Source organism: Macrotis lagotis, chromosome 4 (assembly GCF_037893015.1).
Source record: "Macrotis lagotis isolate mMagLag1 chromosome 4, bilby.v1.9.chrom.fasta, whole genome shotgun sequence".
In the NCBI taxonomy this organism is placed as follows: domain Eukaryota; kingdom Metazoa; phylum Chordata; class Mammalia; order Peramelemorphia; family Peramelidae; genus Macrotis; species Macrotis lagotis.
Window position 1 is genome coordinate 192,673,558 of NC_133661.1, and position 26,998 is coordinate 192,700,555.

Here is a 26,998-nt window from a genome sequence, read left to right on the forward strand (position 1 = left end):
TATTGAAGACTTGATTCTTCTTCCATATAGAATCCCTTTGCCTGCAAGTATCCCAGGTACATTTTAAGGGATGTTTTTATCACATTAACTCCCATTAAGAAAATTTTGGAACTTTGGTATAGGATACCAATTAAAGTAAAGTCATCTCATTCCATCACAAACATACCAACATACAAAGTTCAAAACAGAAACAGGTTTATTTTGGGACTTTAAACAGAACCATCAAAAGCATCAATAACCACCAGCAGGCAAACCATCAAATTCATTCCCTCCACCCCCAAAGACTTTATAGCCTCTGTAATTTGCAGCAGTTCCTAAAAGGGGTTCCTCCTCCACATCAGAACTCTTGCCATGGCTCCTCTAACTGCTCTCAAAAAGCTCTCCATTCTCAGCTCCTATTCATATTCTTTTCTGCTGTCCTGAATTGTTATGTGACTCTGCTTTCTGCAATTCTCAGATCTCAGCAGGAGCAGTCATTCACTGTTCATTGCCATAGATGTGTTTCGTAGTCCTTATTACTCTATTGTTCTTCCTGCTATTTCTCTATGTGTAGTTCTCCTCAACCTCCACCAGATGGTAATTTTTCCCTTATCCAGGGGATCAGCTCTCTTTCCTGGCCAGTAGGGGAAAAGCATGCCAAAATCTCTATTTAGCAGTATCTTTATAGTTCAAAATTCATACATAGGTCAGATTATTTATGCTTTCTGAAACTAGTATCTTCATATTCCCTCCCTCTCCTCTCCTCTCCTCCTCTCCCTCTCCCTCTGTCTCTCTCTCCCTCTCCATGTCTGTCTGTCTGTCTGCCTCCCTCTCCCTCTCCCTCTCCCTCTCCCTCTCCCTCTCCCTCTCCCTCTCCCTCTCCCTCTCCCTCTCCCTCTCCCTCTCCCTCTCCCTCTCCCTCTCCCTCTCCCTCTCCCTCTCCCTCTCCCTCGTCTTCTCTCTTCTTTCTCTCTGTCTCTGTAGGTGTGTCTTTCTTTTCTTCTTCCTCTTTTTCCCTATCCCTCTCCCTCCCTCCCCAAGTAAAATGATCAGCCAGTGGTCAAGGTCGCTAACATTTATTGAACCCTGATTGTTTGACTGGCAAGTATCAGAGAAGTGAAGATAATAGAATCAATAATAAATCTATGATTTAATTGATTTGGGAAATTGAGGAAACATTCTCTAGAGCTATAGGTCCCTCCTTCTCTGCCATTTGTAGTCTTAAAAAATCGATTAGAACACTGAAAAGTCACATAGCCAGTAAATGTCAGAGATTAAAATTGAATCCAGATCTTCCAGGCTCAGAGGGCAGTTCTCTTTAACATGGGGTGGAGGGAATACAAAAGAAACAGAATTTTGTGTTCCTCACCTTGTGTAGACCACTAATTTTTAGATTTAGAAACAGAGCACATAGATTCTGTGCTGTCCTTCCAGTCCTCTCAAATATCCAGGTCAGCAGTTCATTTCATGGTTAGCTGGAAAAGTTAATGAATATGTGACCAAGTCATCTCTTCACCCACAAGGTCTGAACTCATGGGACTTGTGGCATAAATTAATAAACAAACAGGGATTGTCCCTACCTTAAGTGAGGCTATCACCAATTCAGTAACTCTACTTTTCCTCTTGGAATTGCAACAGGCTTCAAGGACCAGAAGAAATGCTACAAAGTGATTGCAAGTTAGGAGACCTTTTGACTCCATCCAGAATAACTGGGAGTTCATTCCCATTTCTTAATTTGGTGTTCCAAAGTTGTGGTGTTCATCTCCTTTGAAATTTCCACAGGGTACTTTCTGAAACACTAGCTAGAGATGGCCCTCTGGAAAATCTGGAATTTTAGAAAAAAAACAAATGTTTTCGTCATTTTGCTTCCTTTGGTATCTTCTATAAGAATGCTAGACTAAAGACAAAATCTATGGCACTCAAAGGAAACTTGAAAAAAATTTAGAGTACTAGTAGATATCCTGGCCAGGAATTCCATAATGAGATTAAGTGACTGACTCACTGAGCAATATGAAAAGGTTATTTTTAAAAAACTTATAGGGAGGGAAAAGTTATATTAATATAAATTTTTAGAAAGTCTAAATAACTTGTTTTCTTTTCTAACAGGTTAGCTAATGGAAAAATATATCCACAAAAGACCATTACCATTTTATTTTTATTTATAATTACTAATTTCTTTTAAAAAAATTAAAATATATATGCCTCATCTTGGAGAATTTCATACTCTTTGGGAATTTAACCACCTGACTACTATTAATGCTAACAGTAGTTTATGCTAATGAGCCTCTCACAGCTAAATTCCCCAATGATTCACTCCAGATCTTTGCCCCTGATGTTTTAGAGTCTGATATTCTTGATTCCAATGCTCCTGAGCCAATGAAAATCAGAGAATTCAGTATGAAGGGTAAAATTCCATCTCTCTTGTTTTCTAATGCACAACTTGTTCAGGAAACTTGATAGTTATTATGATAACTCATCTTTGCATAGTTCTCATCTGTTTATTAATTATGTCCTTCCTTAGAAAATATATCCAAATCTATGATATAGGTAGTTATTATATCCATTTTATAAATGAGAAAATTATAATCCATTAAGGTTAAATGGAGAGTGAGGTCACATGGGTTATATGACAACATCAAGTCTCAAGGTTCTACTCCTATTTATCTTACTGTTCCTTCTCCATTCTCCTTTACTGGATCAGCATCCTGTCTCTGCACATTAATTTTGAGTGGTCACTAAACTCTTTTGGTCATTTACTCCTATCCATTAAAAAAAATGAACATATAGGCACAAGATATGTATATTTATTTCTAATTTAAGAAAGAACACTATTTTTGGAGAACCTAAGTTCAAATCCTACATCTGAAGTTTACTATCTTAGTGACCTTGAGAAGTCACTTAAGTTCTCTAAGTCTCAGTTTCCTTATCTGTAAAATATAGGAAAGAAAGGGACTAAAATGGATAGCCTCTGAGATCTCCTGTTCTAGAACAGTTATCCTATGATCCTATCATCCTGGATGCAAATACTATTTTATTAATATATGAGATACATTATTGCATACATACAGATATGTATATATTGCACATTATATTAATATATGAGATCAGAATTGTGCTAGTAAATGTTTAAAAAAATTTATGCATGCTACATTTTTATATTTAATTTGTATTATTAACATTTTTCCATTATTTTCTTAAGTTTAGACAATGAACAAAATTATAAATCAAGCCCTGATTTATAACATTTGCTGATTTCCAAAGTGTAGATACTCACACATAGAATTTAGCAGTCAGCTCTCATTACTTAATTCAACCTAACTCAAGCACATCTATGGATATATTATGAAGCAATCTTAAAAAACTGGAAAAGAATGAGATAAAGGTGAAATAAACCAAATAATTTAATGATAATTTTTTTATTAAAATGACTTTTGCTTTCATTAAAATTTATTAACAGCAATCTTAGCACAAACTTTTCAATTAAAATGTATAATTTTTAAATTGTTCTAAAATTTTGAAATACAGTGAGCTGAGTTCATTTAAATGCCTAATTTTAACGACTGTTAAGGCAGAAAAAAAAGTTTTGCAATGATACAGAGATCCAAAAAGAAAAATGTTTTCACTGACTGGACTTAAAAAATTTAAATTTAAATTAAATTAAAATTAATTAAAAATTAAAATTAAAAATAGAATTAAATTTTTGTTCCCTTCTACCAATTGAGCACAATTATTTTTGAAATTCAGCTAACAAAATTCTATCTTCCCTGATGCCAATCAGGTGTTCTACTAAATATATATGAAAAGATATTGCACCTTTACAATTTTAGCATTTGAATCTTTTTAAACAAGTTAGAAAACTTGTTTCCAATTTTTTCACTCTTGCATATATGTAATTTTTTTATTTCACAAATTATTTTTCAGCAGCAAAATATTAGTTATTAGATGTTAGATTTTTTCTAGTCATGATGACTTCATTACTATTCTTAGTTAATATTCCAAGATGCAAAATATATTTTTACCTTTGCTTTTAATTTTATTTTCTCAATTACATATTTAAACAAAAATTTAACAATCATTTTTTAAACTTTGAATCAAAACTTTGCTTTCTTAATTTTATTTTCTCAATTACATTATTAAACAAAAAAATTAACATTTTTTTAAAATTTTGAATCCAAACTTTGCTTTCTATCTCCCTCCTGTCATTGCTTCTTCTTTTTTTTTTTAGGTTTTTGCAAGGCAAATGGGGTTAAGTGGCTTGCCCAAGGCCACACAGTTAGGTAATTATTAAATGTCTGAGACTGGATTTGAACCCAGGTACTCCTGACTTCAGGGCTGGTGCTTTATTCACTACGCCACCTAGCCACCCCCTGTCATTGCTTCTTAAGAAAGAAAGCAATTTTAAGTAGATTATATATATATATATATATATATATATATATATATATATATATATATATATAAAAACTATGCAATCAAGGGGCAATATATATTTAAGGGGAAGAATATGATTAATTATAGGAGTTGACAAATCCATATTTAAGATTACCTTGATAATTTTATATGGGGGTTATGACAGTTTTATCTAATTAGATGGTCATTGGTTTTCCTTCATAATGTGAAGAACTAGTCTCAGGAGTAGAAGCAGTGTCAATTATCTATTTTTCTGTTCACTTGTGCTTGTGTTATTCTCCTCAATAAATGGTTTCTTTTTTAAAAAAAAAAGTTTCATTAAATATTTCTCAATTGCAAGTGATTTCTTTTTTTTAAGGTTTTTGCAAGGCAATGGGGTTAAGTGGCTTGCCCAAGGCCACACAGATAGGTGATTATTATTATTATTATTATTATTATCATTAAGTGTCTGAGGCAGGATTTGAACTCAGAAACTCCTGACTCCAGGGCCAGTGCTCTATACACTGCACCACTCAGCCACCCCCAATTGCAAGATTTCAAAACTTTTTGAGTTCCAAATTTTTTCCTACCTGTCCTTCCCTCCCCCACCTTGAGAAGTCAAGCACTTTGGTTTCCGTCTTACATGCAAGGGCAAGGAAGATATATTTGCATGGTAGTCCTGTTACTAAAAGAAAATAGAAACAAAATAAGCAATAAAAATCAAGTAAGTTCATTCAGAGTTTCTTAGTTTTCTCTCTGGAAGTGAAAAACATTGTCATCATGGGTTTTTTGGGATTGTCTTGCATCATCATAATCAGAGCAGCTAAGTCTTAAATCCTTACAACATTACTTTTATATTATATGCAACATTCTTCTGGTAGTGTTCACATCACTTTGCTTCACTTCATACTTCAAACTTCCCAAGTTTCTCTAAGACTATCCTGCTTTTCATTTCTTATAGCACAATAGAATTCCATTACAATTATATCCCACAACTTGTTCAGCCATTCCCCTGTTGATAGTATCAATTTCCAATTCTTTGCTACCATAAAAAGTTGCTATAAATATTTTTGTACAAACATGTCAAATTAAAATAGATTTTATTATATATCTTTGCAATATAGATGTAGTAGTGGTATTGCTGGGTTGAAGGATATACAGAGTTTTATAATTTTTTTTTTTTTTTTTTTTTTAGTTTTTGCAAGGCAAACGGGGTTAAGTGGCTTGCCCAAGGCCATGCAGCTAGGTAATTATTAAGTGTCTGAGACCGGATTTGAACCCAGGTACTCCTGACTCCCAAGGCCGGTGCTTTATCCACTACGCCATCTAGCCACCCCTCAGAGTTTTATAATTCTTCAGGCAAAGTTCCAAATTGTTCTCCAGCAAAGTCAACTTAGTCAACTCCATCAATGGTGTATTAGTGTCCCAATTTTTCCACAACCCCTCTAATATTTGTCATGTTCCTTTTCTGTTATATTAGACAATATTAGAAGTGTGGATTGATATCTGAGTTTTCATTTGCATTTCAATAATCAATAGTGATTTAAAGTATTTTTTCATGTGACTAATGATAGTTTTGATTTCTTCTGAAAACTATCTGTTCCTATTCTATGACAACTTATCAACTGGGAAAGGGTTCTTTTTTTTTTTAAATAAATTTTATCCAGTTCCTTGTTGTTTGTCCTTCGTTCTTTTTGTTTGTTTTTTAGTTTTGCAAGACAGTGGGGCTAAGTGATTAATATCTATTAAGTGTCTGAGACCTGATTTTAACTCAGATCCTCCTGACTCCAGGACCAGTGCTCTGTCCTCTGCACCACCTAGCTGTCCCTTGTCCTTCATTCTTGAAGAAGACCGTGACATCAGGGAGATGATTTCATGACCTGTATGTTAATTGTACTTGAGTGAAAGATTGCTCAGCAAAGTCATAAGCCTCAATTTCCCTTCTGGAGCTTTCTGGTTCCAGTTTCCAGACATGAATCAAGATAGCTATAAATGGCCCTGGATGCAAAACAGTCAGAATTAAGTGTCTTATCCAAAGTCACACAGCTAGTAAATGTCAAGTCTCTGAGGTCATATTTGAACTCAGGTCCTCCTGACTTCAGGGCTGGTGTTCTATTTACTGCATCACCTCGCTGTTTTTTGTAATACATAAATTTTAATATATAAATTTAACTCAGTTATTTAAGTAATGAAACCTCTGCTGCAAAAAAAAAAATCTAGCTTTCTTTCTAATTTTGCCTGCATTAATTTTGTTTGTGTAAAAGCTTTTTAATTTCATGTAATTCAAATTATTTATTTGCCATAATCTCCTCTAGTCTTATTTGTATATAAACTCTTCACCTGTTCATAGATTTTATAGGTACATATATGTGTATATACATATATATATATATATATATATGCTCCCACAGTTTGCCTATAATAGGCCTATTTGTGTCTAAATCATATTTTTATTTTGATCTTATCTGGTATATGATATGAGAGATTGATTTGTGCTTAGTTTCTGTCAAATGGCTTTCTAGTTTCCAAGAAATTTTTGTCAATGTTGAGCTCTTACCCCCGAAAGCTTGGATTTGGGGGTTTCTCAGCACTAGATTATCACTATTGTGTATTAAATAACTTATCCCTGAACCACCACTCAGTTCTTAATACTATTCTTAGTACTTAATTCTTTTCATGATTGAAGTCTCAGGCTTTTTCACACTGCTGTGTTTAGAACTAGCTCTTGAGGTTTAGAAATTGTGTTTCTAATGTTGTGTGATCATTGCTTTCTTAGCCTGCATTCTGGTCCTTACCCGGGAAGGGCCCTTGATTCCTTGGGATTGCAATCAACACTGCTCCTCTGGGTCCTTCCTCCTTTGGGACTGGAAATAATTCTGTTTCTCAGAGTTCCTAATCCCTTAGAGCTAGAAGTTCTGCTGTTCCTCGGGCCTCCCACTCCCTTTTGACCAAAAGTGCTTCTCTTTGCCCTAGAAATATGACCCAGAAGTAAGTAAAGGCAAGGGAGTTGCCAAACACTGTCTGATCTTGTACACAAGGCTAGCATAGATAAACTCTGCAATTTCTTTTTGACCATTTGCCAGGTACTTTTACCATATCTGACAAGAACTATCAAATCTGCTGCTCTTTCAGTCACTGCTACCTAGTTCCACTATTGACACATCATCCACAGAAGCTCCAAAACATCCTTCTCCTTTGTGTCACAGGTCTCTCTTTATGGACTCTTAAGTTGACTTAGACTGGAAGAATGTCCAACTTTGACTTTTTGTTTATTAATCCATTCTAGAATTTTAGTAGAGGCATTATTTTAAAGTAATTTAGAAAGGAATGTTGGGAGAACTCAACTCAGTGCTTCTCTACTTCACTGTCTTGGCTCTACCCCATGAATGGTTGCTAAACAGGCAGCTTTATTAAACCACTTATCTATTTTGTATGGATTAGTCTAGTTAAAATTAGATAATTCATTAATTCATGTAACTTGACAATGTTGTAACATGTCACCATGTGCTGAAAGCAAATATACTAGAAGGTGGTTTCCATCGATCCCTTCAATGTTGTGGAATTATCACTCTTTTCCCATGTATCTTACATAATATCTAGCAAATAGACCAAAAGAAGATTCCAGTGAATATTAGTGAAGTTTTATTTATTTTATTGCTTTAAAAATAAATACAAATAAAAGTTTTAATGGGTTTATTTAATGGATTTTTTTTCTTTCTCTGCTCCCCATGATTGCAACCTTGAGAACCATTGTCCCTCTCCTCTTCTTTTCCAACTCTTTTAATAAAATAAATACTAGAATAGAATGTAGATGATGTTAGTATGTAATTTTGGGGGAGGGGGGCAAGGCAGTGGGATTAAGTGACTTGCCCAAGGTCACATAGCTAGTTAATGATTGTGTCTGAGTCCAAATTTGAACTCAGGTCCTCCTGACTTCAGGGCTGGTACTATATCCACTGTCACCTAGCTGCCCCAAGTACTTTTTTTAAAATCAGTATGAGACCTGTAGTGATCCTTATGTGCAGTTGAATGACCCAGTATCTATTTCAGTTTGACACCAATGATCTAGGCAACTTCTACTAGAAGCTGTTAAAAAAGATGCTTACTTGCATTGGTGGAGAAATTTCTTCATTCAGGAGTTCCCTTTGCAAATGAATAACATTTCCGATCTGTTTTCCTATTCATTAGGTATTGGTTGCTAGAACCCTAATCTATACCCTTATCTTTCTTAGGAGAGAGGTATGAAAGTTACAAGAAAGGTTGCCCTTATGCCTCTTAGACTTTCCTTACCTGGTTTAAAGTCTACAATTATGCTTTTTCTTTATTTCCTCTAAAATAGCCTCAGAAAAACTATTCCTTCTCCTTCTCCTCTCCCTCTTCTCCAATTCCCCCCCCCCCCACCGCCCCACACCCTCCCCATCACTGCTGTGCTATTGTGACGCCTGGTGAGGAACATTCTTCTTTCCTGGAAAGTATAAGACAGTGATTTTCTAAGAAAAGATGTAATATCAGATGGATACCACATGAAGGGAAAAGCACTCCCTTTGTTTCTTCATTAGCATCCCTATTTGTAGAACCATAATTAAAACAACTTCTTTACTGTGTATCCTGTTGGTTTATACCAGCCACATCAGGTCTATAAACCATGGCATATTAAAGTGTAATAGACTGTGTAAAGAATTCTGAGACAGTGGTCCAGTCTCCCCCATCCTACTTCCCTGGTTCCACCTGCCTGTACAGACAGCTATCCATAAATAGGACTTAATTATGTTTGGCATAATAAAAAGAATTTCTTTGAAAATCACTTCTACTAATTCTGCCCAAATTAAATTACTTGTTCAATGCTATAACAATCAAACCACTAAATAATTACATTACCGAGCTAGAAAGAAATTATTACAAAATTCATCTGGAGCAACAAAAGGTCAAGAATAGCAAGGGAACTGATGAATAAGAATGTAAATGAAGGTGGCCTAGTACTACCAGATCTAAAACTATACTATAAAATGACAGTCATCAAAACTGTTTGGTACTGGTTAAGAAATAGAGCAATGGGAGCAGCTCAGTGTTGCAGTGAATAGAGTACAGGCCTAGAGTCAGGGGGATCTGAGTTAAAATCTGGCCTCAGATACTCAATAATTACCTGTGTAAACTTGGGCAAATCACTTAATCCCATTGTCTTGCAAAAATCTAAAAAGAAAAAAGAAAAGAAATAGAGCAATGGATCAATGGATTAGGATAAATTCTTTTTTTTAGGTTTTTTTTACAAGGCAGTGGGGTTAAGTGGCTTGCCCAAGGCCACACAGCTAGGTCATTATTAAGTGTCTAAGGTCAGATTTGAACTCAGGTACTCCTGACTCCAGGGTCAGTGCTCTATCTACTGCAACATCTAGCCACCCCAGATTAGGATAAATTCAAAAGAAACCACAGTAAAAGACTACAGCAATCTACTATTTGACAAACCCAAAGACATCAGCTTCTGGGATAAGAATTCACTATTTGACAAAAATTGTTGGGAAAACTGGAAAACAGTAGGGCAAAAACTAGGCATAAATCCACATATCACACCCTATAATAAAATAAGGTCAAAATGGGTACAGGATTTAGACATAAAGAGTGGTACCATTGATAGATTAATAGACCAAGAAATACTCCATCAGATCTATGGAAAAGGGTTTAATTTATGACCTAACAAGAATTAGAGGAGATTATAAACTACAGAATGAATGATTTTGACTATATTTAATTTAAAAAAAGGTTTTGCACTAATAAAATCAATCCTGCTAAAAATAGAAGGAAAGCAGAAAGTTGGGAAACAATCTTCACAACTAGGAGTTCTGATAAAGGTCTCAATTTTAAAATATGTATAAAATTGCATCAAATTTATAAGGTTACAGGTCATTCCCCAATTGATAAATGGTCAAAGGATATGAATAGACAGTTTTCAAATTAAGAAATTAAAGCTATAAATAATCATATAAAAATGTTCCAAATAATCATTGATTAGAGAAATGCAAATTACAACAAGATATCACCTCAAACCTACCATATTGGCCAAGATGAGAAAAAGGGAAAATGATCAATGTTGGAGAGGTTGTGGGAGGATAGGGACATTAATGCATTGCTGGTGGAGTTGTGAACAGATCCAGCCTTTCTAGAGAGCAACATGGAACTATGCTCAAAGAGCAATAAAACCTTTGACCCAGTAATTCCAATTCTAGGTCTATATCCAGAAGAAATTATCAAAAAGGGAAAATATTCATGGCAGTTCTTTTTGTAGTGGCAAAGAATTGGAAATTGAGGGGATGCCCATCAATTGGGGAATGGCTAAACAAGTTATGGTACATGAATATTATGAAATATTATCATTCTATAAGAAACTATAAATGGTCAGACTCTAGAGATACATGAAATGACTTCCAGAATCTGATGCTGAGCAAAGGGAGCAGAACCAAGAAAACAATGTACACATTAATAGCAACATTGTGAGATGAACAGACTCAATGGAAGCAGCTCCTCTCAGCAGTTCAGAGAGCTAGGATAACCATATTAGACTGGCTATGGAAAATGTTATCCCAATCCAGAGGAAGAAAAAGAAAATGACCCTTCAGAATTTGATGAACACTTTATAAAAATCATCTCTTATGTATTTCTTTTCCTTAAGCCTAATTCTTCATACTGAAAATAACTAATCTGCAAACATGTTTATCAAAAATATGTATGTTCAATGCTAACCTGACTGTTCACCACTGAGGGGAAGGGGGTGGGAAGAGAGGGTGGAAGGAAGTTTTGTACATTAAAAAATATACTTGTGCATATGGATGAAAATAAATATATAAATAAGGCAAAAAAAGAAACTCACTTCTAAAGCTACTTTCAGGATATGAATGGTGTCCTTTTGAAAATCAAGTTGTTGAATAGTTCATTCAGGACATTAAATGCTTAAATTTCCTTAACCTGAACACCTCATATAATTATAACTTTATTTCCCATGTGTATAAAAATGGGGCTGTGATGACTATACCATGTAAAAATTTATTTTGTAATAGATTGAATCTTCTATTGAGAATTATGATTATTTGTATCAGTTAGGATCAACTAGGTTGCACAATACATAGAATGCATTCAGGAAGGTCTGAATTCTAATTCAATCTCATACATTTACTACCTGTGTAGCCCTGGGCAAATCATTTAACCTTTCTTGACTGTTTCCTGAACTGTGAAATGAGGATAATAATGGGACTTACCTCCTAGATTTACTGTGAGGATCAGAGATGATATTTGCAAAGAACTTAGTAGATGCTTAATAAATCCTTTCTTCCTTTTTTTTTGCTTCCTTCTTTATTTCCTTTTTCCTAATTAGTTATGATAATGAGAAGTAGTATAGTATGGTAGAATTCTGGAGTTGGAGTGAGAAAGACTGAATTCAAATACTGTCTTAAGCACCTTTTTGTGTCTTTGAGTTCATTATTTCATCTCTCTGAGCCTCAGTTTTCTCACCCTTGAAATAAAGAAATTATTCAATTTTAAATCTATGATCCTGGAGGTCAGTACTGTTACATTATTGTCATTATTGCTATTGTTTTTGTTATTACAAAGTTAAGGAAATTTACATTCTTGAAGAGGTCCCTTGCTAAATATCATACAGTTAATGAACTGCATAACTGATTTGAACTTAAATCTCTTGACTCCCATTCGAGTTTTCTTTCCTCTGCACCTTATTACCCATGTTTCTTTTCTTGTTTAAATGTGCCAATTCCTAAATGGATGAGGAAGAGATGCCATATCATTTAAGTCTTTTGAATTGAGGGATTTGGGGTGTATGGATTGGTCAAGAAGGACTAGTACCTCTGTTGTATTCTTTTCATTTAAAAAAAATAGCCTTATATCTTAAAAGAATTAAGGTGGATAGGACTCAGTCTTCATGCTTTGGTGGTTAGGGTATGGCTCACTATTGTGTGTAACATTCCATCTGATCTAATAAACATTCTATCCAATTAATCAGATCAAAGATTTCAGAACCAGTGATTATTAGGTAGCCAGAGATAGTTAAAAGATCAGTACACTGGGAATCAGAAGACCTAAATTCTTAGCTCTGCTTTGTAACTAGCAGATATTCTCCAAAACTCAGATTTGTCAATTGTAAGATGAGTATAATAATACCTGCCCTTATCACCTCCCAGGATTGTTGAGAAGATCAAATAAGATATAACTATGGAATCATTTTGAAAAGCCACAAAACTTTATAGAACTAGAAAATTATAGTGTTATCATTAAAATTCTTCACATCATTATTCTCATCTATGAGTTGAATTTCCCAAATATGTAAAGAATGTTTGCCCACCTCTACCAAAAACAATATAATACACACAGACTGAAATTGCAATAAGAAGAATTTATCAGACAGAGGGACAAGCATTCTGAAACAAGTGATTGAAGGCATTTATGCAGAGCTTTAAGAAAAAATACAAATGTCTGAGATGATCTAATTCAGTTGTCAAAGTCAGATGGTAAAGGGAACTTCTGAGGAATATATCCACCACCATTTGATTATTGAGGTATATACCACACACACCCATTTACAAAGATCAGGACACAACCCACCAATAGTAAGACTTAAGCTTTGGATTGTTGGTTGGTTTGTTCTTTCAACTGGAGTAGAGATTGTATTGATTTATGGGAAGACAAAATAATTTAATGGAAAGAACTCTTAGCTAGAAGTAAAAGTCTGGATTCTGGTCCTTTCTCTGATAACCAAAATTACTTCGTAACATTGGGTAAATCCTTTTAGCCTCTATATGACTGTTTCCTTATCTGTAAAATAGGGATAATAATACTTATACTACATACATCACAGGGTGTTTGTAAAGAAAACCCTTTGAAAAGCAAGCTTTTGAAATACTGGTGATTATTCTTAGGATTAGTAGTACAACAGATGTATTTTGAAAATAATGAAATTGTATCAACTCTAGTAGTATGATATAATGGAAATACCACTGGATTTAAATGCACATGACTTGAGTTTGAGATCTAGCTCTGCTCTTCATTATTTGCATGACCTTAAAAAAAATCCCTTTATCTCTCTGGGCCTGAATGCCCCCATTATTCAAATGAGAGAATTAGAAGACCTGATTTCAATAATCTCTACCAATAATTATTATTGATTTAATACACATGATGCTTGCTTACTTAAAAGTCCTTTAGTAAAAGCTTCTCATTGTTATACTATTTATTAGTATGTCATATTATAATAATAGTGATCAATTCGAGTTATATAGAGAATTGGTAGAAACTGTGATATATCACTGCAGACTAAAAAAGTTTAGCCCCAATCAAATATGTAGTAAAGTATGCCTCAATAGCTAGAGTTAGACATTATATGCTCTCTACATTCATCACCTGAAAGGCAACAGATCCCAGTGATACAAATACAGACCTCAAGATATTCAGGAGAATGCAGTCAATAAACTGTCATGGAATTGAACTGTTGTCACAAATAAAGTGTTGCCCATATTTCCCTAACAGAACATTGATCTATTAGAACATAGATCTATTAGAATCTATCACTATGTAAAATGAATACCTCTAAATAAAATGAAATAAAGGACTTTCAAAATTCAGATATCAAAATATCGATGAGATCAAATGTATACAATATGGAATTAGTATTTAGTACAGATCATCCTCATTATCCTGTTAGTTTTCATTGCATTTATTGAGGATAATTTGCATCTTACTCCTTTTAATAAACTACCAAAAAACTATACAAGTTTTATCCACTTGTATAATAGTCCACAGAACATTAAATATAAAAGAATAATAGCAGGCTAGAATCTTGTCTCAAGACAATCCTTATGTAAACTTTATTAAGAAGGCAAAAATGATGAGATGATAATAAAATGAAAATGAGAAAAGTAATGATAGTGATCACTTACAAGATGCTTTAAGGTCTGCAAAACATTTTATATGCATTATTTTGTTTAATTCTCATAATTCTAGAAGAAGCTCCACCTTACATAATCAATAAGTTTTAGAGGTGTGATTTGAACCAAGATCCTCCTGAATTTAAGTCCAATTCTTTCCTACTATACCTTCAAATGACCCTACCAATCAATAATTATTTATTAGGAACATATTTTCAGTTTAGCACTACGATAAAAATAAAAGTCATTCATCACAGTTATTTTATTAGTTGCATTTATTTCCTGATCTTTCTACTTTAAAAATGTGTGTAATTCATCAAGTTTGGTTAGGAAGAGGAATACTCGGGACAGCTAGGTGACACAGTGAATAGAGCACCCACCCTGGAGTCAGGAGAACCTGAGTTCAAATCTAGCCTCAGACAATAATTTCCTAGCTATGTGACCTGGGGCAAGTCACTTAACCCCATTGCTTCAAATAAATATTTTTTTTAAAAAAGCAAGAGGGATACTCATAATCAGAATATATAAAACAACATCTAAAATATAAACAGTATTTATTTCAAGGAAGTTGTATGACTAATTCTTTTTACTACATTAAAGTTGTCTTCAACTTGACATTAGCATGGGTTTATATTCTATGATGACTTTCAGTTTCAATGATGAGAATTAAGATTTTTTTATAAATGAATGTTAAATATATATATATATATATATATATATATACATAAATGTTAAAATTTTAAAAGGGAATCAGTTAAGATTCCTATCAAGGGAGAGGATGAAAAGTTGGTTTAGTTTAGGAAAAATTTGTAGACTGGAAGGGTTTTTAATGAGGTTATGTAGTTTTTTGAGGTTGGAAAAATTAGTATGTCACTTGTGAATAAAGGCTTAGAGGTATATTGTCATAGTTAGGTCATAAGACCATGAATTTCTAGAAGAATTGAAATAATCATAGTTTATCATTAGGAGATCTTGAATAATATCATGTGCCTTCCATTAGTTTAAAGAATAAGATAAATATCTGTTGAGGTGAGAATATACCATTTTCTCAAATGGGATAAGCTAAGTGCTTACTCATGACCCCATTCAGCCCTAGGATGCTAACTAAGAGAGTCTTAAAGTGGAAAAGTATGAACATTTAAAACTGATTTATTATATGATAAAAGATTTGTAGAATCCCATATTTCTAATATTTGATTTTAAAAGAGGAAGAGAGATCTATAACTTTTCAACTTTTTAAGAAATGCTTAACCAAAGTCATGTTTATTTTCAAAGTCATGTTTAAATTTCAAGCAGATGAGCTTAGGTGAGAGTTGCCAGTGGGGGAAGTAGGAATATGATACAATCTTTTTTGTGCAGGAATTATTTAATTATCATTCTTCATAGTTGACATTGAGTTAGTAATTTGAATAAAGGTAAGGGGATCTTTTATTTTCACATTTCTCTGATTTCAGATACAAACATGATGTCACCTCCCACTTGTTTAATAAAACTGTTTCCTCACAACAATCCTCTCAGGTTGCCAATACAGGCATTTTATCTCCATTTTTTAGTCAGAGCTTTGTCAACTCAGTCATATTTTCTGTGGTGTGCAAGGTAGTAGAGGAGATGAAAATTAATGTCTCTACCTTTATGAACTATAAGAACAGAATATCAGGAACAGAGATTTGGACCAAATGACTCAGTCTTAGCTTTTATGAGTTCAGCTCCAATTTTAAATTGGCATACTTCTAATGGAATAAGAGGAAATGCTGGTCTGGAATGATTAACAATATTAATAGTTTCTAACATTTATATAGTAATTTTAGTTTAACAAAGGTTTTTACACTGTTTTTCTCTTTTCATCTTGACAACAGCTTTCTGAGGTAGATAATATTATCCCCATTTTACAGATGAGGAGATCAAATCTGTCAGAACTTAAATAATGTGCCCAGAGTCATGTAACTCATGTAATCTAGGCTGAGGTGAGGAATTGAACTCAAGTCTTCCCGCATCCAAACTCAAGGCCCTACCCACAGAGCCACTTAGTTACCTTACTACTACTACTACTACTACTACTACTACTACTACTACTACTACTACTACTACTACTGCCTAAACTAGGACCATATAAAGTAGATCCTTGAAAATTGGAAGTATTATATAAATATCAAGATGACTTCTCCAAGAAGCTGAATTCTCAAATAGTGCCTAAAGAATTCTCAGTTGGGAGAATTCCCAGCATGCAGTACAAGAGAAAGGAAGATTTTGCTCCTGAGACAAGATTAGCAAACAGGATATCCACAGTCAATGGTGATTGCTTTCTTGATCACACACTCTCTTCCTCTTCTTTAATTTCATCTATGAACCTCCTTTGATATGTCTCAGGAATTCAACTGAGAGAAGCATTTGAGCTCAGAGAAAGATATATCCTCAGAGCAGCTAGGTGGCGCAGTGGATAGAACACCTGCCCTGGAGTCAGAACTACCTGAGTTCAAATCCAACCTCAAACACTTAATAATTACCTAGCTGTGTGGCCTTGGGCAAGCCACTTAACCCCACTGCCTTGCAAACCCCGCCCCAAAAGAGAAAGATACATCCTATGAGTCAATTTCTAATGAACATGGACTTGTTTTCAATAGTTACAAGAATGATTTTTAATTAATGATACTGATAGGAAAGGTGGAGTGATAGAAACAGCTGAATTAATGCTGATGTTCAATAGGTAAGGATGTGAAAATCTGCTGGGAAGGTGGCATTGGCCAGTTATCACAGGGAATGATAGTCTAGTCAAACTGGCCTTCTTAGTTTTCCTCCATCTCTCATGTCCATGCCTTTTTACTGACTGTCTCCTTTTCCTGGGGTAAATTTCCTCCTCCTTACTTCTAGCTCTTAGCATTCCTAGATTCCTTCTTTACTCAGCTCAACTACCAGCTTAGATATGGGGACTATTCCATATAATAACTAGAACTCCACACTGCTAAATTAACCTGGTGTCTATTTTGAATGTACTTATATATTGTATATGTTTGTCTCCCCAGTAGCATGTAAGATTCTTGAAAGTACTTCACTTTTGTTTTTGTACACCCAAAACCTTGTATACTATTGACATTTTGGTAGGTGTGTAACAAACTTATATATTGAATAGACTGAATACTGAATATATATTGGATAGCTTGAATGTGTGAATGAGTGGTATAGAGTCGCAAAATTGTTCCACAGACCATTTCCACCATGTTTTTCCATGTTACTAACTCAGGGGCAGCTAATTGGCACAGTAGACAAAGCACCAGGCCTGGAGTTGAGAGGACCTGAGTTCAAATTCATCCTCTGATGCTTACTAGCTGTGTGTCCCTGGACAAGTCACAACTCCAATTGTTTCCAAAAAAAGAGAAGGAAAATTACCAACTCAAAATAAAGGCAGGAAAGATATTATAATTAAGAACTCTCTAGGGGTTTTTTGAGATAAATTATAAACTCTTGAGCATAAGATAAAAAGAAAGTATGTATAGTAGAAGATAAAGAGTTTTTTGGTAATTATAATTGTTTTTCCTTCACAGCAAAAGGAGAGCATAAAATGGAAGAAATCCACTTGGAGAATGCTCAGAAAAGGTAAGTAGCCAATCAGGTTCTCATTCTTCACTAGAAGAATCATTCTCTTAGTACCAATAAGACAAAGCTTCCAAGAAAAAAAAATAATTTGTTGGAGACTGAATTAGAAACTCTAAGAAGGCAACCAAATATTTTCAGAAGTGCCAATACCAGCCATATGATTTCATTCCTCCCTTTGTATTTTATACAGACTATAGCTATCTTTCAAAAAGATACTTAGTGGCTGCTTCCCTCCTTATCAATATGAATAGTATTAAGGAATGATTTTTTTTAAAGGCCTTCCTTTCCTCTGATCTTGAACAAAGATAGTTTGAAGATGAAAGAATGTAAAAAGTGGTTGGGGGATGGTAAAAGACCTCTAAATATCCAATGTCTTTATTCCCTTCAGAAGACACATCTATGAAGAGCATTCTTTATTCTTTTTGCACAATTCAAGCTACTCAACACTTTGGGTAAAACTAAGCAGGAATCAAACGGTTAGAAATTCTCAAATTAAGAGCATATTATTTGTGAAAGTCTTTGCTGTTGTAGATATTGGACAAGATTCCCACAGCATTCAAAAATGGGATGAGTAAAACATTGGACATTAGAAAAATAAAGTACAGCACACTCTCTATTATTCCATGCTGATAATATAAGTTTCTGTCTTAGCAACTGGAGACTTTTTTAAACCTATTAATTTCCAAGCACTGGATAGGAAAAAGTATCGGTTCCATTTGTTTTTTAATAAGACAGGTCATCTAGTCATCTTTCCACTGTACCTGCTCATATTATAGGTGCAATGTGGGGTAGGAACTTTAAGGAAAATTCAGTTTTCTAGATATAGAATTTCTAGGTATGATAATTCTTCTACCCTTATGATTTCTTTTGGTGGGGAGAGTATAGTTATTTTTATTATCTTAGAGTTTGTCTTAGGTTCTTTTGCCTGGAATGTATGTCATCCTTGTATTTCCCAGTGTAAAAAGGAATATGCTTGCTCTACGGTGCAGTTATTTTGTTCATGTAAGGAATCCCAAGAAGGTCCTGCTGTAAGAACACTTAGAAATGCTACTTGCAGCATAGAAATTCAGTTTGTTGTATTTGGTCAAGCTTTAAGAAAAGAGACCCACCTTAGTGGGTGAGGCTGCCGCAGTGTATTAGCTCTATTGCGTGAACCCATAAATTGCCATTGTCAGCATTTTCTGTGATTTTGTGGTGAAGGTGGTCTAGTTTTCATGATAGACATGGAAAAAAAATAGGATCCCATCTTTAATGTGGAAACCGTAATTGTTTAGCTGCCGTCTTGAAAGGAGGTTAGTGGTCAGTGTTGTAATATTCATGTGAGATTTGGTCAATTCTTCAGTTTTATCCTCAAGAGAAACAATTTACTCTGAGGCTAGAGAATATTTGCTTTTCCTAAGCAGTTTCTGAAGGGCATACATGGAAAACAATAAGTGAACGTGTTCCAGTGTGGGATTTTACACTGTAAATACAGTTCCCTGGGATTTTTGCCTAAGGGAAAATATTGAACAATTCACTTTGTTGGAAGAGGGGCATCTTTGATACAGTCACTATCTATGCCAAAATTTTGGTTGAATTAAAAGGATATAAATCAGACAGGAAATTGCAGAAGAAAGAAAGAAGATAATTAAGAGATTAATTTCAGGGCTGTAAAGGAATCACATAAATACAAACTATACAGTTAGAAATTCAATTTTGGAAGTTGAAAGATGCTTTCAAGTATTATCATTCTCCTATGAGACATGGGAAATACATCCTTATTCCTTGAATTACTGTCTATCAGAGATTAATGGTCTGCTCTTGAAAAATATATTACTATGTTTAGTTATTACTTGGACATTAAAGTTTATTTAAGATTCTTTTCAGTGGTCAGCTTTAGTATTTATTGAAATTAAATTCTGAAAGAAAAGTATATTGTATTTGGAACTTGTTATCTTACACCTCTCAGATAATTGTAAGTTTAATTTCTAGGTTTTCCTTGAGAAGAAAAACAAAGATTGGCTCAGATCAAATGTTTGGTCTTTGGTAAAGTTGGAGGGATTAGTCAAACTAGCTCATCTTCCAAAAGTTTATTTTCTCTGGTTTCTCAAGAGGTACATTTGCTGTTAGTTTCCAAAACATACAGGCAGAATTGCTGAAATTCAGCATTCCCTTTAGTTTTCACCCCAGTAAGTGTTAGCTAACGGGGTCTCAGAATCCCAGGGAAGGGGACAATGATTGTGTATGGTTAGATTCTGTTTACATCTTGGGAAACTGAAACCTCAGAGATGACATGTTTTTCTCCTTCCCTGTGATAACAGCAATTATCCAGCCATTATCCAAACCTGAAATGCTTTGAATGTTTATAATATCATCAGTAGTCTGTGGATCCATTCAAATACTCTGCTTTTTGTCTCTTTGTCTCATGTTGCTTGTAAGGAAGGAGGTAACTTTTCTCTCCTTCCTCTTTATTGGAACAATGTGCTAAATAAATATGAAATAATAGAAGGGAAAAATTAATAAGAAATATTTTATATACTTTGCAGCAGTCCATAAAAGCTTATAAAAATTACTTGTCTAAAGCAGAAAAATAAATTTCTTTTTAAATTACTATTCCACTTGACAAAGAGATGTGGAATTGTAATAGAAAGAATAGCAAAATTAGTATGGTGGCAAAGCATTGGAAATCAAATGAATGTCCTTCAATTAGGGAATGGCTTAACAAACTGTGGTATATGTATGTCGTGGAACACTCTTGTTCTATTAGAAACCAGGAGTGATGGGAATTCAGAGAATCCTGGAAGGATTTGCATGAACTGATGCTGAGCGAAATGAGCAGAACCAGGAGAATATTGTACACCCTAATAGCAACATGGGGGTGTGGTCAATCTTAATGGACTTGCTCATTCCATCAGTGCAACAATCAGGCACAATTTTGGAGTATCTGCGATGGAGAATACCATCTGTATCCAGAGAAGGAATTGTGGAGTTTAAACAATGAACAAAGACCAAAGACTATTAACTTTAATTTTAAAAAACCCATTATTATATAATTTTGCTATCTCTTATACTTTATTTTTCTTCCTTAAGGATATGATTTCTCTGACATCACATTCAACTTAGATCAGTGCATACCATAGAAACAATGTAAACACTAACAGACTACCCTCTGTGGGGGTGGGGTGGGGGAGAAAGCAAGATTGAGGGGGGAAAACTGTCAAATTCAAAATAAATAAAATTTTTTAAAAATAAAAAAAGAATAACAAAAATAGGTTCCAAGTTACTGGGATTCTAATTCTATCTTTGCCAATAACTAATTGGAAAAATTCATTCACTTAACCTGGAACTCCTTTTCATCATCTATAAAATGAGGGGCTAGAATAAGATAATCTCCAGGATTTCTTTCTAGATATAACAATCTACATCTTCCAAATCTTCCACAATTAAACTCCTCCATGTTTTTATCTATCTGGTTTGTGACTTGTTTCCATGGTAATGCAATTTGATTTCCTAGGAATTTTTATTCTCATAGTCTTAAAATTTTGCATCTGATTCGAAAAGGAAAAAACAACAATGCCTCTTCATTTTTATTATTTCTGTTTTTCTAGTTATTTAAATATGCATGTTTAAAATTATAAGACTCAGTCTCTTAGGAAACCACTAACATTATTGATTTGCTCCCTTACTGTACTTATAACTAAAATGTAAAAGCCCCTGACCATCATTTTTAATTTGAACTAAAAACAGATTTTTTTTTATTTACAGAAGCAAAAAGAATTTATAGGCCTCTGAGCTGTAGTTCTAGCTTGGATCTCACTTAACCATGGCCATGGAATCAATTAGCAGTTCATCTGTGAAATGTGATAAAAATCTTATGAGATACATATTGCTCAATAATTGAAAATGAGATGAAAGTATGAATCATAATAGTAAAGAGACTTTAGAGTTTTATAATCACTGTTGAACAGGGTCCCAATAGAAGTCCTATATTCAGAATGGCCACAAAAATGCAGAGCCTGCAGAAGATGATAGAGCATGGAGTCATAAACCTTGCTGGCCATAACTCCTTTGATTACTTTCCAGTGTCCCAGGAAATAGGTCCATTTACTGAAATATGCCTTGGCAAATTAGCCTTTTGGTACTTGTTGAGGGAAAAAAGGAGGTATGGGGAATGAATAAGGGTAGAGTTTAAGTTTAGTAATAAAAATTGACTACCTATTTGTATTTACTCAAAGAATGATAGCTTGAGGAACCTAGGTAATTCTTATTAAAAATAGTTAATATTTATATAGTACTTGAAAGTTTATAAAAATACATGTCTGATTCTTATAATAACTTCACGAGGTAGGAGCTTTTATTTTCCTCATTTTACAGATAATGAAACTGAGGTTGAGACATTAACCGACTTGTCTAAGTTACCTAGTATTTTTCTGAGACTAGATAGAATTCAAGTTCAGAGTTTCATCTACACCACCTAGCTGCTTATAATAGCTAGTATTTATATCATACTTTACAGGTTTGCAAAGTGTTTTAGATAGGTTCTCTTAAATGAGCCTCGTATGTGGGTACTGGCATTATCCCTATTTTAAAGATGAGAAAATTGAGACTATAGTGCAAAAGGGAAGCTAAGTGGTGCAGTCTGGAATTGGAAAATGTCCTCTCCCTGATTTCAAATCCAGTCTCAGATATTTCCTAGCTATTGTTCCTGAGCAAATCATTTAAGCCTGTTTGCCTCAGTTTCCTGATGGAATGAGCTGAAGAAGGAAGTGACAAACTACTCTAGTGTTTTTGCCAAGAAAACCCCAAATGGGGTCAGAGAGAGTTAGACCAACCAAAAAAAATTGAACAGCAAAGAATACCCAAAAAGATCAGTGAGATGTGGAGATTTTATTTTCCTTGAAGCCTCAGTTTTTTCTCTAGCTACATCTCTACAGGTGATATTCTTTCAGCCCAGACATCTTTCCAGCTCCCAAGCAAATCTGACTTCAGTTGCGCCACATGCACTATATGAATTGATTGATCAGTTTATGATATTGAATGGGCTAAGCAGAATCATAGAATATTAGGCCTGCAAGAAAACATAACCATCATGTAGTCCAATCCCCTCGTTTTGCAGAGGAAAAAAACTGAGGCTTAGAGAACCCAAGGGAATGAGCCAAGATCAGACCTCTAGTTAATGGCAGAGTTTAGGATTAGAATCTACATCTATTTATGCCTACTTAAGTATTAAGTACCCCATTTGTCATGATTTTGAATCTGGTGTGAGGGAGAAGAATGATACTCAAAATTTTCCCCTCTTATTCTACTCTGTTCCTACTCCCTACACACATACACACACACACACACACACACACACACACACACACACACTCAGAGGAATTGTATACTTTTTAAATTCTAGACAAAAAGATATAACCCCAGAATCACACCCCCAAAGAAACAGTCAGAGTTTGATGACTGTCATATTTGGTGGTCAGGGCTGTAATACTCCCCAAGGTTGAAGAGCATTTACAGTAATTATTAGCCTGAGCTACTGAGTCAGAAAGCAGACTTGCGGGAAAGCTAGATCCCCCAGTGGGTTTATGTGTTGACAGTTTTCCTTCCTCTCTCATCTTTCTTCTCTCCTGCAGTTTTGAAACAACAGTAGGATATTTTGGGATGAAGCCAAAGTCCGGTGAGAAGGAGATCACACCCAACTATGTGTTTATGGTGTGGTATGAATTCTGCAGTGACTTCAAGACCATTTGGAAGCGAGAGAGTAAAAATATTTCTAAGGAAAGGTAAGGTTCTAATAAAGTCATTAATACCCCCTTCAGGAGTCTGGGGAAACTGCCTTCCCAAACTTAACAAATTACACTCCCATATTTCATAGGCGTCAGTGTTTGCTTTCAGATCAAGTGGATATCAAGGAAAGATTATTGCCTCGGGGTGCATAGGGAAATTCAGGGAAGGCTTGCTACAAACACACATGCGCACACACACACACACACACACACACACACGCAGATAAATACACATGATCTGATAAGTTACACTTTCTTAACCCCTTCCAATTACTAGCTAGTAAAATGAAAGGGGAGCAGTGCTAATTTGCAACAGATTGCTTCTCTGGGCATTCTCATGTTGGACCGGCCTAAATGAGGTGGTATTGCTGTCGCAGACAGTACAGACAAATAAAAGTGAATGCTTTTCCCATTAATATACTGAACTTGCATCAAAGGGAAGTCCCTGAGACTCAAGCCACACTTAACACAATGCTGCAGCCCCACACTGAATTTACAGCACCACTTCTGACTCCTTGTATCCTGCTCAGGACATCAAACTGCATGCCGCTAGGTCTCCTTGAAACTTCTTGATTTTATTAGTTTGGAAGCAGAAGGAAACCTTGCCTGAAGTCAGTTTCGGTTTGTTTTCTTACTTGGAAAGATTGGATTTTGCCTTGTGTTTTCCACAGGGAACATCCCTGCCTGTTTCCCTGACTGTAACTAGTTCTAGCAGGTTACCATCTTTTTTAAAGGAGTACTATTGGTCCAGACGTCAAGCAGGTCTGAACTCCTGCAAAACAGATGTTTAGGCAAGTTGTTTAGGAGTGAAAAAAAAAAAAAGAAGTCTCCAAAAGTAAAGAAAGCTATTCCTCCATATGGCATCTATGCTAAATAATCATTGAAGGCTATTCCTATTCAACCCTACTGACTCTCCCTCCTTTCTGTAACCTTGAAATTATAAAATAATGAGATTCAGGCTCATGATTTTGTACCTGGGGAGTAGAAAACTTGTATACATCTTTGCAAAAGCTAAATTTGAGGATTTTAGTTAATTACAGTGCTTTTTTTAAAAAAATAATTATGTAGTTTGTTATATGCTATCTAAATATCCTCCTACATTCTGTCCTTGCCTCTTACTAGATGTCCCATATAACAACAAAATTTAAGGGAAAAAGTAGATGAAAAAATCAGCAAAGTCAAAGAACACATCAGAATATCTGAAAATATATGTAGTAGTCCATTCACATAGACCTCCCACTTTTGCAGAGAAGTGGGAGAAAGGAGTTATCTTCTTACATCTCTTCATTGGGGTTATGCTTGTTCTTTGTGAATTAAAGTACTTTTTTTTAAATCTAATGATTTAACTGGCAATACTATTTGGTATTCTTGTAATACTTTATTAAGAAACAATGTTAGAGATTTTTATCCCTCCCTTTTCCCTTCCCCCTCCCCCTGCCCTGCTTTATGAAGGCAAGAGCTTTACTAAATAAACTTACTCCATTGCAACTGAGAGAGAAATTAAGGTACTCTTGTTAGACAACAAGTTTGCAGCAAAATCCTAATATTCAATTAATTGCTTTTTTTGCCGTCATGATATTAATACTCTTGGGAATATAGATAACTCTAGACATAGTGAGAACTAAAGAGGTTATCTAGTCCAATCCCTTCATTTTTCATATGAGGAAACTGAGATTCAGAAAGTTCAAGTGATTTGCCTACAGTCACACAAGTAATATGTCAGACACAATATCTGAACCAGTTCTATTTCCACTGTACCAATTCGTTAAGATGAATATTGAATTTACAAATCTCCCATGAAAGATAGTACACTTAACCCCCTGCTTTTTTGATAGCGTAGCCCTGTCATTGATTTTCCATATGTGAACCCTAGTCATAAAATCCAGTAGCATTTTCTTTGCCTCTAGTTGATGACTTTCTGTCAAATTACTATTTGAAATAGAACCTTAAGGGTAGATTTTTTAAAAAATCAAAATGAGAAGAGAAATAAATCAGTTATTTTTTCATTTTAATGACTGTTGAAATGCCAGAGTACACCAAATTAATGACTTTCTCTCTGCCAGAGGAGTGAACTCTGTTGCCCATTCCAACCGGACTAATTGTCTTTCTGCTGAGGCAATGGGAACTCACCATGCTTCAAAGTGACATTTTCCCCAGTTTGCCCTCATAGTCATTTTTTTCATCTTTGTTTTCTGCCCACTTTGTACTCTGTAAACCAATACCTTTTAAAGATCCTGAATTTAAAGTTTTTAAAACTAAAAACAATTTTGGGGTCTCTTATTTGGAGGTCTTGGAAAATTAATGAGTTGTAGGGGCAGCTAGGTGGTGCAGTGGATAGAGCACTGGCCCTGGAGTCAGGAGTACCTGAGTTCAAATTTGGCTTCAGACACGTAATAATTACCTAGCTGTGTGACCTTGGGTAAGCTACTTAACCCCATTTGCCTTGCAAAAAACTAAGAAAATTAATAAGTTAGTAAAATATTTTGAGAAAGCCATTTAATTAGTTAAGAGTTGTAAACATGTTTACATATGATCAGGGAAACCCATTTAAAGATCTTGGTTATTTTCTGCTACTCCTTCACACACAATTTCTCAAGGGAAATATCAGGAAATGGGAACTTTTGGTTGTACCATACCTGAAATGGCAGATAGATATTTTGTATTTGGGATCCCTTCAGACTCATGGAGTAATACTTGTGGTGACTTAAGGTGATCAGTTTTCATTTGCACAGTAGCTCTTAGCCAAGAGTGCTGAACTCCATGGAATGAAGACCTGAATTTGAATCCTTCAATAGTCATTTAACAGCTATGGAACTCAGGTCAAGTTATTTAACCTCTGTCTCCATATTCTCATCTGTAAAATGGTAAAATGGGGATAATAGACCTATATCCCAGGGTTGATATAAGAATCAAATAACATCTATAAAGCACTTTAATATCATTTTAGTACCATTCTCACTCCATTTATATCATAAAAATAGAATAAATGCCCTTATGAAAGCATGATATTTTATAACTGTTAAAATATAATGTTAGAATTCATCTAGAAAAATTTTACACTTCATCTTTTTTTAAATAATAAATTAAATTGAGGGCAGCTAAATTGGACCTCCAAAAAAAGAGAGGATGGGGGCTGGAAGTAGCATTAATTTTTGTTTTATATTAGTGTTTGTGACGTTTTATATTTGTGTAGCTCTTGCAGAGTACAATAGTTACATTTTAATGAAATCTGGTAAGATGCAAAGTGTACTGGACTTGAAGTCAGATCTAGGTTCATTTCTCAACTTTGTGACTTTAGCAAGCAACTTTGGATTTTGGGAATGTTTGGTTTGGGGGGAGCTTGGGCAAAGTTGT

The 26,998-nt window shown here is 34.6% G+C and overlaps 1 protein-coding gene across 2 annotated transcripts in view; it reads left to right on the plus strand.

Moving 5' to 3' along the window:
- Positions 1–26,998, plus strand: part of LOC141521988 (formin-1-like) — a 402,521-nt gene that overhangs the window by 355,482 nt on the left and 20,041 nt on the right. For both annotated transcript variants that reach the window (XM_074235036.1, XM_074235035.1), the window contains 2 exons: positions 17,831–17,882; positions 23,492–23,641. In XM_074235036.1, coding sequence (XP_074091137.1) covers positions 17,831–17,882; positions 23,492–23,641 — 202 coding nt within the window. The remainder of the gene's footprint in view (positions 1–17,830; positions 17,883–23,491; positions 23,642–26,998) is intronic.